At 39.9% G+C, this 12,754-nt stretch overlaps 2 protein-coding genes across 2 annotated transcripts in view; both read left to right on the top strand.

Moving 5' to 3' along the window:
* The first annotated feature begins 1,129 nt into the window (after positions 1-1,129).
* On the top strand, positions 1,130-6,041 carry egln3 (egl-9 family hypoxia-inducible factor 3). Its single transcript, XM_028437208.1, has 5 exons — positions 1,130-1,518; positions 2,899-3,018; positions 5,137-5,273; positions 5,362-5,435; positions 5,717-6,041. Exons 1-5 carry the CDS (start codon positions 1,159-1,161, stop codon positions 5,761-5,763), a joined length of 738 nt encoding a protein of 245 aa, XP_028293009.1. The 5' UTR covers positions 1,130-1,158; the 3' UTR covers positions 5,764-6,041.
* A 542-nt stretch (positions 6,042-6,583) lies between these two features.
* The window catches only part of prkd1 (protein kinase D1), an 82,281-nt gene continuing 76,110 nt past the window's right edge, over positions 6,584-12,754 (top strand). Inside the window, exon 1 of the mRNA XM_028437199.1 lies at positions 6,584-6,648. Coding sequence (XP_028293000.1) covers positions 6,641-6,648 — 8 coding nt within the window. The 5' untranslated portion in view covers positions 6,584-6,640. The remainder of the gene's footprint in view (positions 6,649-12,754) is intronic.

The raw sequence follows: 12,754 nt of genomic DNA, 5'->3' as shown, positions 1-12,754 counted from the left end.
ACACAGAAAGAAGAAGCTTTTACTACGAAGACCCTCCTCTTCCTCAGTGAGAACATGAAAGCTGCACGTACACCACGAGGCCCGACTAACTGCCGGAAGTTAACACCGACACAGGAAGTACTGTCTGTTAGAATAAAAGCACGGTAAGTCTGGGGAGGTTCAACCAAAGGGAAACTTTTATGTGTGAACTGGAGGAAATAAACAACTATTAGACTAAATAATTCATTTATAAATAATAATAATAATAATAATAATAATAATAATAATAATAATAATAATAATAATAATAATAATAATAATAATAATTCATTTGTGGATTACATTGTTCTGGTCTTTAAAAAAATAAACTAAAATATATACATTGAATCCTCAAGCTTTTTCAACCTTGGGGGCAGGACTCCATGTGAGGTCGCCTGGAGTTTAAACGGGGTCGCCTGAAATGTCTAGCACTTCATAATAATAATAACAAAATAAATAAATAAATAAAAATACTGGTTAAATTTTATTTTTCTTAATTCTTCTTTTTCAAATTAAAACACATCTTATACAACTGTATTCTATACATTTATTTTGTTAAATATAAATCTAATTATTATTATTATTATTATAATAATAATAATAATAATAATAATAATAATAATAATAATAATAATATGCATTTTTTTAAATTCTGAGCGTCTTTGAGCCTCTTTTTGAAAAGCACTAAATAAAACCGATGTATTATTATTATTATTATTATTTTATTTTATTTTTTTTTATTAATACAGTATCAGAAACATGATCAAAAGGTAGTTGTAGAAAATATGTCTTTAGAGTCACCAGAAATTCTTGATATCAAAATGGGGTCACGATCCAAAAAAAAAAAAAAACGGTTGAAAATCACTGGTTTAATGGTTTTTATGACAGAAATTAAAGATAATTAAATTTCAAATTTAATTTTAATATTTGATAATAATATTTTTAAAGAATGCATTCAACAAATTATTTGTGAATAAATGAAAACTCTGCTCTCGGTGGTTTTTAATAACAGAGCTGAGTGTATTTTATTTTGAAAGTGCCTTTAGGATTCAGTGCGGTTGTGTTGACGCACCTTCAAAGTAAGAGCCTATAAATAAAGGTGTGGGTGTGTCACTATCAGCTGTTTGTTCTCCTCCAGTGATGCCTGTTCTCTGTCCTCCCTCTAACTGGGACCTGGAGCTCCTGGCCCGGCAGCGGGTGGTTCCGGCCCTGCGGACCCACGGTTTCTGCCCGGTGGACGGGCTCCTGGGAGCCGCAGCGGGCGGGGCGGTGCTAGAGCAGGTCCAGGAGATGCACCGGGCAGGGATGCTGCAGGAAGGCCGGCTGGCGAGCCCCGCGGCCGGACTGAACCGACGGAACGCCCGCGGGGACCGGATCGTGTGGGTGAGCGGCTCGGAGCTCGGGGCCGAGGCTGTCGGCTTCCTGCTCGGACTCATCGACCGCCTGGTGTCGGTGTGTGCCCGGAGCCTCGGAGAGGGAACGATCCGGGAGAGATCCAAGGTGGAGACAAAACAGATCAAAACACTTTATTCAGTGAAACTTTATCATCAACAAGTGGTTCAAACTTTAAAACTGTCTGGACTTTTTTTTAAAGGGAATTAATTCAGTTTTTTCATCCATTCAGAAAAGTGTTATTGCCAAGTAGAGTTTATATTAAAAAAGCAAAGACTGATCCAAAACCACCTTCACAGAGCTCACCGAATTCTACATATTTTGCTTGGAAGTCCTCTCTGCTTCTGTTGACCATAGGTTCTCTACTGGTGTAGTTCTCAAATCTGGTGGAAGAGGTGGAACCTGGCTCTTTGGGGTTTCCTCTCTTGAACTTCATGGTTGTCCAAGCAGCATTTCTTGCTTAAGGTTACATCCTTCAGCTCTTCTTCAGCCTTCCTTTTCTTGCTAGTTGGCGTTTGAACCAGTATTTCCTCTGCCTCCACCTTGACCTCCGCTGTGGCCCCGCTCTGTGGGATCCTGGTGCAGAGAGAGTCACTGCAGTGGTCGATAGGTGGTCCTAGCCTCAGGATGGCTCCTCTGTTTCTCTCTGAGTATTGGTTTTGTTTCGTGTATTATTATTGTATTTTTTTTTATTGCCTTTTCTTCCCAAACAACGATCAGCAACATATTTTTCCTCCTCTGGGAATATTTTGTTGCAAATTAAGTGTTTGTCTTATTTTGTCTGTTTTTAATGGTTTTTATCCCAATTTTTGTGTGTTTTCTTTACAATTTAGGGTCCAACCTATTGTAATTGCTTTTATTAGTATTCCACGGTTCCCCTTTGATTGCTAATTTGACCCCCTAAGAATGTGCACGCACCTCTGAAAAACTTTATAATTTGGTGCAATGAAAAAAAATCGGTAAACAAATGTGTGCTGCTTTAATTTTGTATTGTTTTTGTTTCGTTTATTATTATTATGTTTTAATTATTTGGTTTTATCACCTTTCTCTGTCTTTGTATTGCTTTTCTTCTTACAGTCTGTGCTGCATCCATTCAGTAACATGTTGTTTTTCCTCCGCTGGGAATCTTTGTTGTAAATTTATGTTTTTGTCTTGTTTTGTCTGTTTTTAATGGTTTACGTTGTATTGCTTTTGTTTTGTTTCATTATTGTAAATTTTTAATGAGTTTTTTTCTGTGTTTTTACTGCTTTTCTTTATTCTGACAATCTGTGCAGCTTCCATTCCTTATTCCTTTCAAACATGTTGTGTATTTTTCCAGGCTGTGTTACTTTAAAAATTTTAATCCAGTACAAATACAAGTTACTTTTTAAAGAAAAGTAATTTTCTCTTAAGTATCACACTAATAAAGTAATGTAACTGATTACTAATTCATCAAGCTTCATTCCTGTCACTAATCTGTTACTGTAATCCCTGCTCCTTGGCTTCCAGGCAATGGTGGCGTGTTACCCTGGCAACGGGGCGGGGTACCTCAAACATGTGGACAACCACAACAGCGACGGCAGGAGAATCACCTGCATCTACTACCTCAACAAGGACTGGGACGCTACGGTGAGCAGCAGAAGCCACGCCCCCTTCTTTAACTTTTACCTTCATGTGAAGGAAACCCTGCCCACAGACACGCCCACCAACTCAGATCATTATTTACAATGCCAAAACAAATCCCACAACAACATTGTGTTTTAGAGCCACTCTAGGGCCGTACGCTACGTATCCAGATAATGATTTCGTGGATTAATCTCCGTTAGCGGGATTCAACTAACCAAACATTCACTGTCAGAGAGAAGCTGTCATACCAAGGTCGATCACAACACACTAATTTAAGCCAATTGTTTTCAGCCTGGCTATGTGCGTGCTCACAAAAAAGGGGTGGAGCTTGCAGTGTCTGACCAATCAATGGAGAACCTGGCAGAGCGAGCGTCTTTACAGGAGGAACAGCTTATGATCTTAATTAAATATAATGAATATAAATCCATGATGACAGTGAAGAGCAACAGTAGTGCTGTGCACCAGGAGGCGGAGCTTTTATATTTGCTCAGATCTGATCCACTTCATAACTTGGTACCGACCAGGTTATGTGTTGCTTAAGTTTAAAATTATGAATAATTAAAATCCATAATTCAGACCAAAGACAACCCTGTTGTTACAGAAAAGTCAGGAATGAAAAAACCCAGACAGGAAGCTGCTGATTCTGTTGATGCGTAAAAGTGTGAAATTATTCATCATATTAATCCATTGGATGGGATATCTCATCCAATGGATTAATATCATAAATAATGTGACACTTTTACGCTTTCACAGTCAGCTGATGAAGCCTGTGTCTCAATCCATATGCGTGGACGAGTGAAATCATGTATTAAATTATTAATTGAACTAATATATGACTTCACCAGTCAGCGCATACGATCAAGACACAGGCTGACTCTAGATCAGTTCATCAGATATGAATCTATATCTTTCCTAAAGGATGTCATCTGTGAGATCAGATCCACACAGTGACGTGTTCACACCACCTTTTATTGGAAGCTCACTTTCTAAGAGAACTGATTGGTCAGGAGGCGGGACTTTATTACTCGCTAAGATCCTAGCCAGAGCAAAACCTACTCGTGACCAGGTTAGTCGTTCAGCATTAGTTACCATGGTGATTTAGCTTCATAAGACGTTAGCAAGTTTCATAGTCCAGCCCACACTGATTAAATCCTGGAAGTTAGCGCGACAAGAGGTAATCTAGATTCATTACATAGGCCCAAAAAGACAACAGACACACACAAACACTATAATAAAAACACACAAAAACTACAATAAAAACCTCACAAACACCAAAACAAAAATACACAAAAACTACAGGAAAACCACACGAACTACAAAACTTCAAAAATACACACAAACATTACAAGGAAAACACACATACTACAAGAAAAACGAAAAATAGACAAAAAAATAAAGGAAAAACCCAAAATGATATGAAAAATACACAAAAAAAAACAATAAACAGAGGTAAAAAACACACAAAAACAAATCATACAGGGTTCTATTCTCCCATGTGCGTAAGACCAAAAAGCCGCGCAGCGGTGCTGTTTTTGGCTGCATGCTATTCTCCTCCTGTACTAAAGTCAGTCACTACGCGCCATCATCCCAGTTACGCACTGTGAGCGTTCCCATTCAAATCTGGCTTTACGTGTATTCTCTGGTGTGCGTAAGTCTTTTCCTCTTACACGGAATGAGTGCAGCGCCCCATAAGGTGAAACATTATATTGCACTAGAAATATGGACTCAGTTACATTTGAAGCCACACGGACTTGTGCGTCGTGCAGCAGCAGCTGTGATCACTCAGCTGCTGCTGTGTGATTATTTAAACTCTGACAGACGAAAACACAAACTACAAGAAAAATGCACAAAATGACAAGAAAAATACTCAGAATGACAGTAAACCCAAAAACAAAACTGCACAATGAATAAACACAAAATATTACAAATTAACTTTTTTAACACACAAAATAACAAAAACACACTAATGGATCTAAAAATAAACTACTAAAATACACACAATACAACACGAACACAAAAACCCACGACATGCCTGTTGTGAAGCATGGAATCACTCTATAGTCACATGGTCTAGACGCTAACTAACCATTGGTTGCTTGTTTGTGTTTCCATGGCGATCAGGAACATGGCGGCGTTCTGAGGATCTTTCCTGAAGGAAAACCGTACGTGGCCGACATCAAACCCGTGTTTGACCGACTGCTGCTGTTCTGGTCCGACAAGAGGAACCCTCACGAGGTGCAGCCGTCCTACGCTGACAGGTAAGCCCCTCCCCCTCTGTTCGTCCATCACGCCGTCTTCACGGAAACACAACATCCATCTGAACACATGCTCTCGTCTGTGTCTCAGATATGCCATCACGGTTTGGTATTTTGACTCTGAGGAACGAGCCGAGGCCAAGAGACGATTCAGAGCACTCACAGGTACACACACACCTACACACACACACACACACACAGTTAGTGCTATTAGTACGTTAAGTTAGTTTAGTTTGCAGTATAGTTAGGGTTTGTTTTCCCAGCTGTTTAAGCATCAATATTAAATGGTTTCATATGTTTTTTTTCTTATAAAAATATAAAGTGTTAGCATTAGCTAACGTAGCATCTGTGGGAGGAGCTTCAGTCAATCTGTGGTTATAGATGAAAGTTTGAAACTAAACCAAAGCTTTGTTCTCAGTGAAACCCTTTTGTTTTATTGTGTTCAGAGTCGATGGAGCAGAGCAGCTCCTCCTCCTCCTCCTCCTCCTCTTGACCTTTGACCTTCAGATGCTTTTTCAGCTGTACAGAAACTACGCTGCAGAAGATCAAAGTTTACAGATGTTTAAAGTCATCTAAATCTTTATTTTTATATCTTCTCTTCAGATCTGAGGGTTTTTACAGAAATTTCCGCTAGAGCTGAAAGCGATTTATATTAGATGACATGTACAGATGATTTTACTGTGACAGTTATTTTACAGCTTTGCTGTAGAGCAGATTTTTCCAAGCTGTTTTTTTCTGAGGTGTCTCCCAGGGTTCTGTTCTAGGAACTTTTTAAGTTTCTGTTTACAAATGAAAACGTTTTGGTTTTTAATCTTCATTGAAATGCATTTAATGTAAATATTTATTACTGAAATTAATTAATCAGCTGGTTAAATACATTATTAATCAAAAGCTAGTTTAATGTGTATTTTGTATTTTAAAAATATTTTAAACTTATCAAAATCTACCATTATCGTTAATGTGGTTGTCATTTATGTGTAGATTCAACAATTGTATCAAAACATTGTTATTGTTTTTGAATGAATATTTTGCTGTTGTGTATTTATATGAAAGTCTGTTGTTAATGTAACATTCAGCACTTGGTGTTTAAAAACAATAGTGCAGAAATGTGTGAAAATTAAAGTTTTTTTCAAAACAGATGCATCAATTGTTTTTGTTTTATTAAGTAAAAAAAAAAAAATATTCTGATTTTTAATAATAATAGGTGACGTTTTTAAAATGTAGAAGCTGTTACCTTATCAATTAAGTTTTTAAAACCGAAGTAAAAGAATAAACGGAACCCCAAGAAGCAGCTGACGCGTTTCCGCCCGGGGGACGGACCCGTGGACGGACCGAGCCGAGGGAGCAGAGAAAGCAACGGAGCCCCAAATATGACATGGTAAAAATAAATTGTGGCCAAGCAATACTAATATTAATACTGTTAAAGGTGTTAATGTTAGTGTGTGTAGCTTTGTGTTTATAGACGCGTCACATTCATAACATTGGACTTTTCGGCGCAATATCAACACCACAGCTGTTGTAAACCGGAAGTTACGTACATTTGGAACAGATAAAAATAACCAGTGTTCCACGTTAAGTTTTCCACAATTATTAACAAATATATAATAAAACATTCAACTTATTGATTTCACATTTCACTTTTCTAAAACTTAAATTAAAAAACAGTCTTTGATATCTTATTCGTGAGCGCTATGATGAGATGACTTATTGTTGTAACTGGTGCCAAATAAATAAAGGTTTCTTAGAAAAAAACATTTATAACATATGTATTTTATTGGCTAATGATGTGTTTAAGTAGATAAAAGGATAAAATTAACATTTAAACATTTATAGGTTCCTAAAGAAATGCAGGAAGAGAAAAAACAACTTTTATAAAATGTATGGCGATAACACTCTTCACCACGAGATGGCGCCAACGTATTAGACTTGATTAATAAGATGTCGCTTTAGAACCATTTACAACGAACCGGAAAGTATCACCAAGTGTAGACTATCACAGTTATAATGTAAAATATATTTACGTTTTATTTTGAAATCTATATTCCTAAACTGAACTAATGACGTCGTTAGATACGCACTGAACGCCATAAGATTATAAACACTGACCACAACTAATGAGAGCTCAGTTAGTCACACACACACACACACACACACACAGTCTATTGTTTTCAGCTCTGCCATCAAATCCAACTGTGTGTGTGTGTGTGTGTGTGTGTGTGTGTGTGTGTGTGTGTGTGTGTGTGTGTGTGTGTGTGTGTGTGTGTGTGTGTGTGTGTGTGTGTGTGTGTGTGTGTGCGTGCGTGCGTGCGTGCGTGCGTGCGTGCGTGCGTGCGTGTGTGTGTTGTGGTGACACCCAGTGGGAGAGCCTCCTGCCTGCAGTGGGACTGATGGCTGTAATTACATTATTTTTATCTTTTCCAGAAAAGAGTCGACAAATGAGCTTCACACCTGTGTTTAATGAGTCAGATTATCACGTCAGGGAGAGATGGACTGTGTGTGTGTGTGTGTGTGTGTGTGTGTGTGTGTGTGTGTGTGTGTGTGTGTGTGTGTGTGTGTGTGTGTGTGTGTGTGTGTGTGTGTGTGTGTGTGTGTGTGTTCCCTCTAACTGGTGTCGTGAAAGCCTTTGTCACACAAATGCTAATTAGTTCAATGTTGATAAAGCTGAGAGTCTGTCTATGTCAGGAAGGCTGCTACATGCCTGACGTAACCCAAAGATTAGGGACTGGTCGCTACATGCTAAGCTAACCCAAACATGTGGGACTGGTCGCTACATGCTAAAGCAAACATTAGAGACCAGTCATTACATGCTTAGCTAGCCCAAACATGTAGGACTGGTTGCTACCTGTTAAGTTAACCCAAACATTAAAGACCGGTCCTTACATGCTAAGCTAACCCAAACAGTAAAGACTGGTCGTTACGTGCTAAGCTAACCTGAACATTAAAGACTGGTCGCTATATGCTAAGCTAACCCAATCATGTGGGACTGGTTACCACATGCTAAGCTAACCCAAACATGTGAGATTAGATGCTACATGCTTAGCTAACCCAAACATGTGGGACTAGTTGCTACATGCTTAGCTAACCGAAACATGTAATTGCTGGTCGTTACATGCTAAGCTAACCTAAACATTAGAGACTGGTTGCTACGTGCTAAGCTAACTCAAACATGTGGGATTAGTTGCTACGCGCTAAGCTAACTTAAACATTAGAGACTAGTCACTATGTGCTAAGCTAATCGAAACATGTGAGAATAGTCGCTACATGCTGAGCTAATCCAAACATTAGGGACTGGTTGCTACATGCCAAGCTAACCCATGCTTTACGTCTGTGACAAAGAGTGTAAAAAAACTATATTGGATTACATCTTTAAACACTTTCCTTGTATAACGTCATTTTTGTTGTGGGCCTAGAGTGGATGTTACATGGTCCCGAGTCCTGCCCATGGACCGTGACTTTGACAAAGTGTTGAAAAGTGAAGTGCTGCCAAAAACGTTTGTGCAATCGTTTGAAGGAATGAAAAGTAGTAAGAATAAAAAGCTAATGTTAGCCTGCTCCATAAAGTCATGGACCCACACACACACACACACACACACACACACACACACACACACACACACACACACACACGCACACATACAGAGCAGTCAAATTAAATGAGTCAGTCCCTTGTTATTTCCTCACACTTTCAATATTCCTCTGACACCCGGGAATAAAGCAGACCTGTGTGTGTGTGTGTTCAGGTGTGTTTCGACCCGTAGGATGGCGGCTGGTCCATGTGGGCCGATAATCAGGTCCCCACACTCTTTACATGTGGCGTTCTCAGGGGTGAAGGTTGTTTCTGACGTGGGAGAAGATAATGAAGCTGTGCTGTGTTTCCATTAGCGGCCACCAGGGGGCGCTTGTGAGGCCTGTTGAGAGACTAACACGTTACTTTTCACCCACTTCCTGCTTTTACTTGAACTGCAATCTTTACCAAGTTTACATGTAACTTACCTCTACCAACTGTTGAACTGAATAATTAAATTTTTTAGTTAGTTAGTTAGTTTGTTACAGAGGTGTAAAGAGTACTTATTTATCCTACTCAAGTACAATCAATCAATCAATCAATCAATCTTTATTTGTATAGCGCCAAATCATAACCAATGGTATCTCAAGGCACTTTACAGTAGAGCAGTCTTAAGGACGGACTCTTCATTTTATGGATACACACATATGCATATATACGTATATACACATACATAGGTATCCCACACTCAACATGAATTCATCATGGCGGCAAGGAAAACCTTCTGTTAAGCAGCAGGAACCTTGTGTGGATCCCATTCCTATGATGAACAGCCATCCACGTTATGCTGTGTTGGGTGTGTGCAGAGGAAAGGGTGGAGACAGAGTTGTTGAGACTCTGTAACTCCACACTGAGGATCCCACGGACCTGCAAGACAAAAGCCAGAAGGAGTACAGGAGCAAACACACAAGGGAAGAAGCAGACATAGAGGGAGTGTTTGAAAGAGGAATGGGACCCTCTCCGGTCCCTCTCTAACCTAAATGACCTCTCTCTTAACGCCCTCTCCAACCTCTCTCCAACCGAGCATGCCAGACCCCCCCCCCCCCGGCAGTCTATGCCTATTGCATCTTAACTATGAGCTATGAGCTGGTTCCTAACTAAAAGCTTTACCAAAGAGGAATGTTTTGAGCCTAACCTTAAAGGTAGAGAGGGTGTCTGCCCCCCGAACCGTGGTTGGTAGATGGTTCCAGAGAAGTGGGGCCTGATAACTGAAAGCTCTTCCTCCTATACTACTTCTAGAGACAAATGGAACAATGAGTAGTCCAGCATTTTGAGAGCGTAGTGTTCTGGGGTGATTGTATGGCACTACAAGCTCCTTGAGATAGACTGGTGCCTGTCCATTTAGGGCTTTATAAGTGAGAAGAAGAATCTTGAATTCTATTCTATATTTTATGGGAAGCCAATGCAGAGAGGCTAATACAGGAGTAATGTGATCTCTTCTCCTAGTTTTAGTCAGTACACGTGCTGCAGCATTTTGAACCAGCTGAAGTGTCTTAAGCGACTTGCTCGGGCAGCCTGCTAAAAGAGAATTACAATAATCCAGTCGAGAGGTAACAAATGCATGGACTAGCTTTTCGGCGTCGCCCTGAGACAGGATAGATCTGATTTTAGCAATGTTACGGAGATGAAAGAAGGCAGTTCTTGAAGTTTGTTTTATGTGAGAGTTGAAGGATAAATCCTGATCAAATAGAACCCCAAGGTTTCTAACAGTTGTGCTTCGTGCCAGAGTAATGCCATCTAGGGCAGTTAGGCTAGCATAGGTTTCTCTCAGGGTCGTGGGCCCAGTACAATGACCTCAGTCTTGTCTGAGTTAAGAAGAAAATTTGTCCTTTAGACAGGCCTCAACTTTAGATAGCTGATTTGTCTCACCTGGCTTCATTGATACATACAGTTGGGTATCATCAGCATAGCAGTGAAAGTTAACAGAGTATTTTCTCATAACATTACCAAGGGGGATCATATAGATACAGAAGAGGATTGGACCTAGCACAGAGACCTGAGGAACCCCGTAGCTTACTTTAGTGTACACAGAAGACTTATTATTCACGTGTACAAACTGGTACCTATCAGATAGGTAGGACTTAAACCAGTTTAGGGCAGTCCCTGTGATTCCAAGTAATTTCTCTAATCTCTCTAGTAGAATAAAGTGATTTATAGTGTCAAAAGCTGCACTAAGATCTAATAAAACCAGCACTGAGAGTCGTCCTTCATCTGAAGCCCAGAGTAGATCATTAGTTACTTTAACTAAAGCAGTCTCTGTGCTGTGTTGAGCTCTTGATTCTATGTCGCCCGCTCTGGCCCCTGGGATGCACCTCACGATGCCCGCTGACTTCGCTAGCTTCACGTTTCTCACTATGGAGTCGCCAATTATCAGAGTTTGTTCCCCGGTGAGTGTGTTGTCCTCACGGAGGGGGGAGAACCTGTTTGAGACGTGAACATGGCGGTGTCCCGAGCGGCTTTTTGACCTTCACTTATGCTTACCACGGACAGTAACCCAATCATTGCTGGCCGGGGGGGAGGCTAAGCTAGCGCTAGCACGGTCCGCACCGGCTAGGTCCTGCTTGCTAGCTTCGGTTTTGGTATCAGGGGTGCGGAACCGCTTCTCCAGATTGTTGATCCTCGCCTCCATATCTAACAGTACGCTACACTTTATGCAACTACCATTGTCCCTAAAGGAGGACGAGGAGTAACTAAACATCTGACACACCGGGCAGGAGAGCGGAGGGGAGGAGAGAGAAGCCATAGGTGCTAAATTTAAGCTAAGCTAAGCTAAGGACAAAAGGAAGTTTAAAGGAGATTACACTGCCTATAAGAGGCGAGATTGCTTTTTACTTAACCTTCGTACGTTTAACTGTACAGTAAAAAATTAAAACAAGTGTTTTCAAGGCTAAAATATCAATGACAACAAGTTTGATTAGCGTTAGCAGAACACAGTAGTAGAGCGCTGCAAGCAGCGGTAGAGCGTAAACAGGAAATGATCGATACGTCACCACGTCAGCACGTCACCAGCCAACATGTAGGTCTGTGGAAAATAATCATAGAATGCACCAGTCAGAACATCCTGCACTGCTCCACAATCAAGTACTGTTACTTGATTGAAATTGTACTCAAATACAAGTAAGTCATACATAAAATACTTAAGTACAAGTAAAAAGTAGCTCAATTAAATAGTACCCAAAGGAAAAGTTACTTGGTACTTTTGTTTATTGTTGGTAACAAATCTTGGTATGGTTCCCTTGCATTCACTAAACATGTAGAAACTTAAAAAGGAAGAGACCAAGTCGAGCACAATTGGAGCTTATTTGTTTTACCACAAAAGCATTTTTATAAAATAAAAGGTTTCTAAAAATGTACAATTTGTTTTTAAAATAAAATAACACCAATTAATTCAATTAAAAAAAATACATTCATGAACTACATCTACAGTATCTATAAAAGCACGAATGTTCTGTATGTGTGTAGATGTGTGTGCAGCGAATATCTCCCTGACGTAGTGTCTGATCAATCTGAAACTTTTGTAACAGCCCGTGTGTGCATCCATAATTTTTTTAATGTTTTGAACTGAGCTGAGACTTTCAACATGTCTGCTGCTTGGTTCAAGGGTGTGCAACGTCAGATTGGTCTAATATTCCAATGTTCCAAAATGGGTGGGGCATGGGGGTGGGCTCTCCAGTGATTGGTTCTGGCGTAAGGTGTGCAGTGATTGGCTAATGAATTATTTCTAACTGATGACATCACTGTAGAGGTGGGACCAGTTTTCTAATGTTCTAACTGACCTGACGTCCCACCTTCAAACATAATTTCATTTGGCCATCCATGAAAAAGCTACTGAACCTCCCACTTTTCTATAGCAATACATACTTCCTACAGGCACTGCACTAGTTTTTAAAATTAAAATTTTCTAAATTTTATTGTTTCT

The sequence above is a fragment of the Gouania willdenowi genome, chromosome 22 (genome assembly GCF_900634775.1).
Source record: "Gouania willdenowi chromosome 22, fGouWil2.1, whole genome shotgun sequence".
Taxonomy (NCBI): domain Eukaryota; kingdom Metazoa; phylum Chordata; class Actinopteri; order Blenniiformes; family Gobiesocidae; genus Gouania; species Gouania willdenowi.
This window is presented reverse-complemented; position numbering and strand designations above follow the sequence as displayed.

Bases quoted from the DNA above. Each gene is read 5' to 3' on its own strand.
- egln3 (XM_028437208.1), top strand. From the start codon at position 1,159: ATGCCTGTTCTCTGTCCTCCCTCTAACTGGGACCTGGAGCTCCTGGCC. The intron at 3,019-5,136 runs GTGAGCAGCAGA...CATGGCGATCAG, and splicing joins ACAAGGACTGGGACGCTACG to GAACATGGCGGCGTTCTGAG. The intron at 5,274-5,361 runs GTAAGCCCCTCC...TCTGTGTCTCAG, and splicing joins CAGCCGTCCTACGCTGACAG to ATATGCCATCACGGTTTGGT.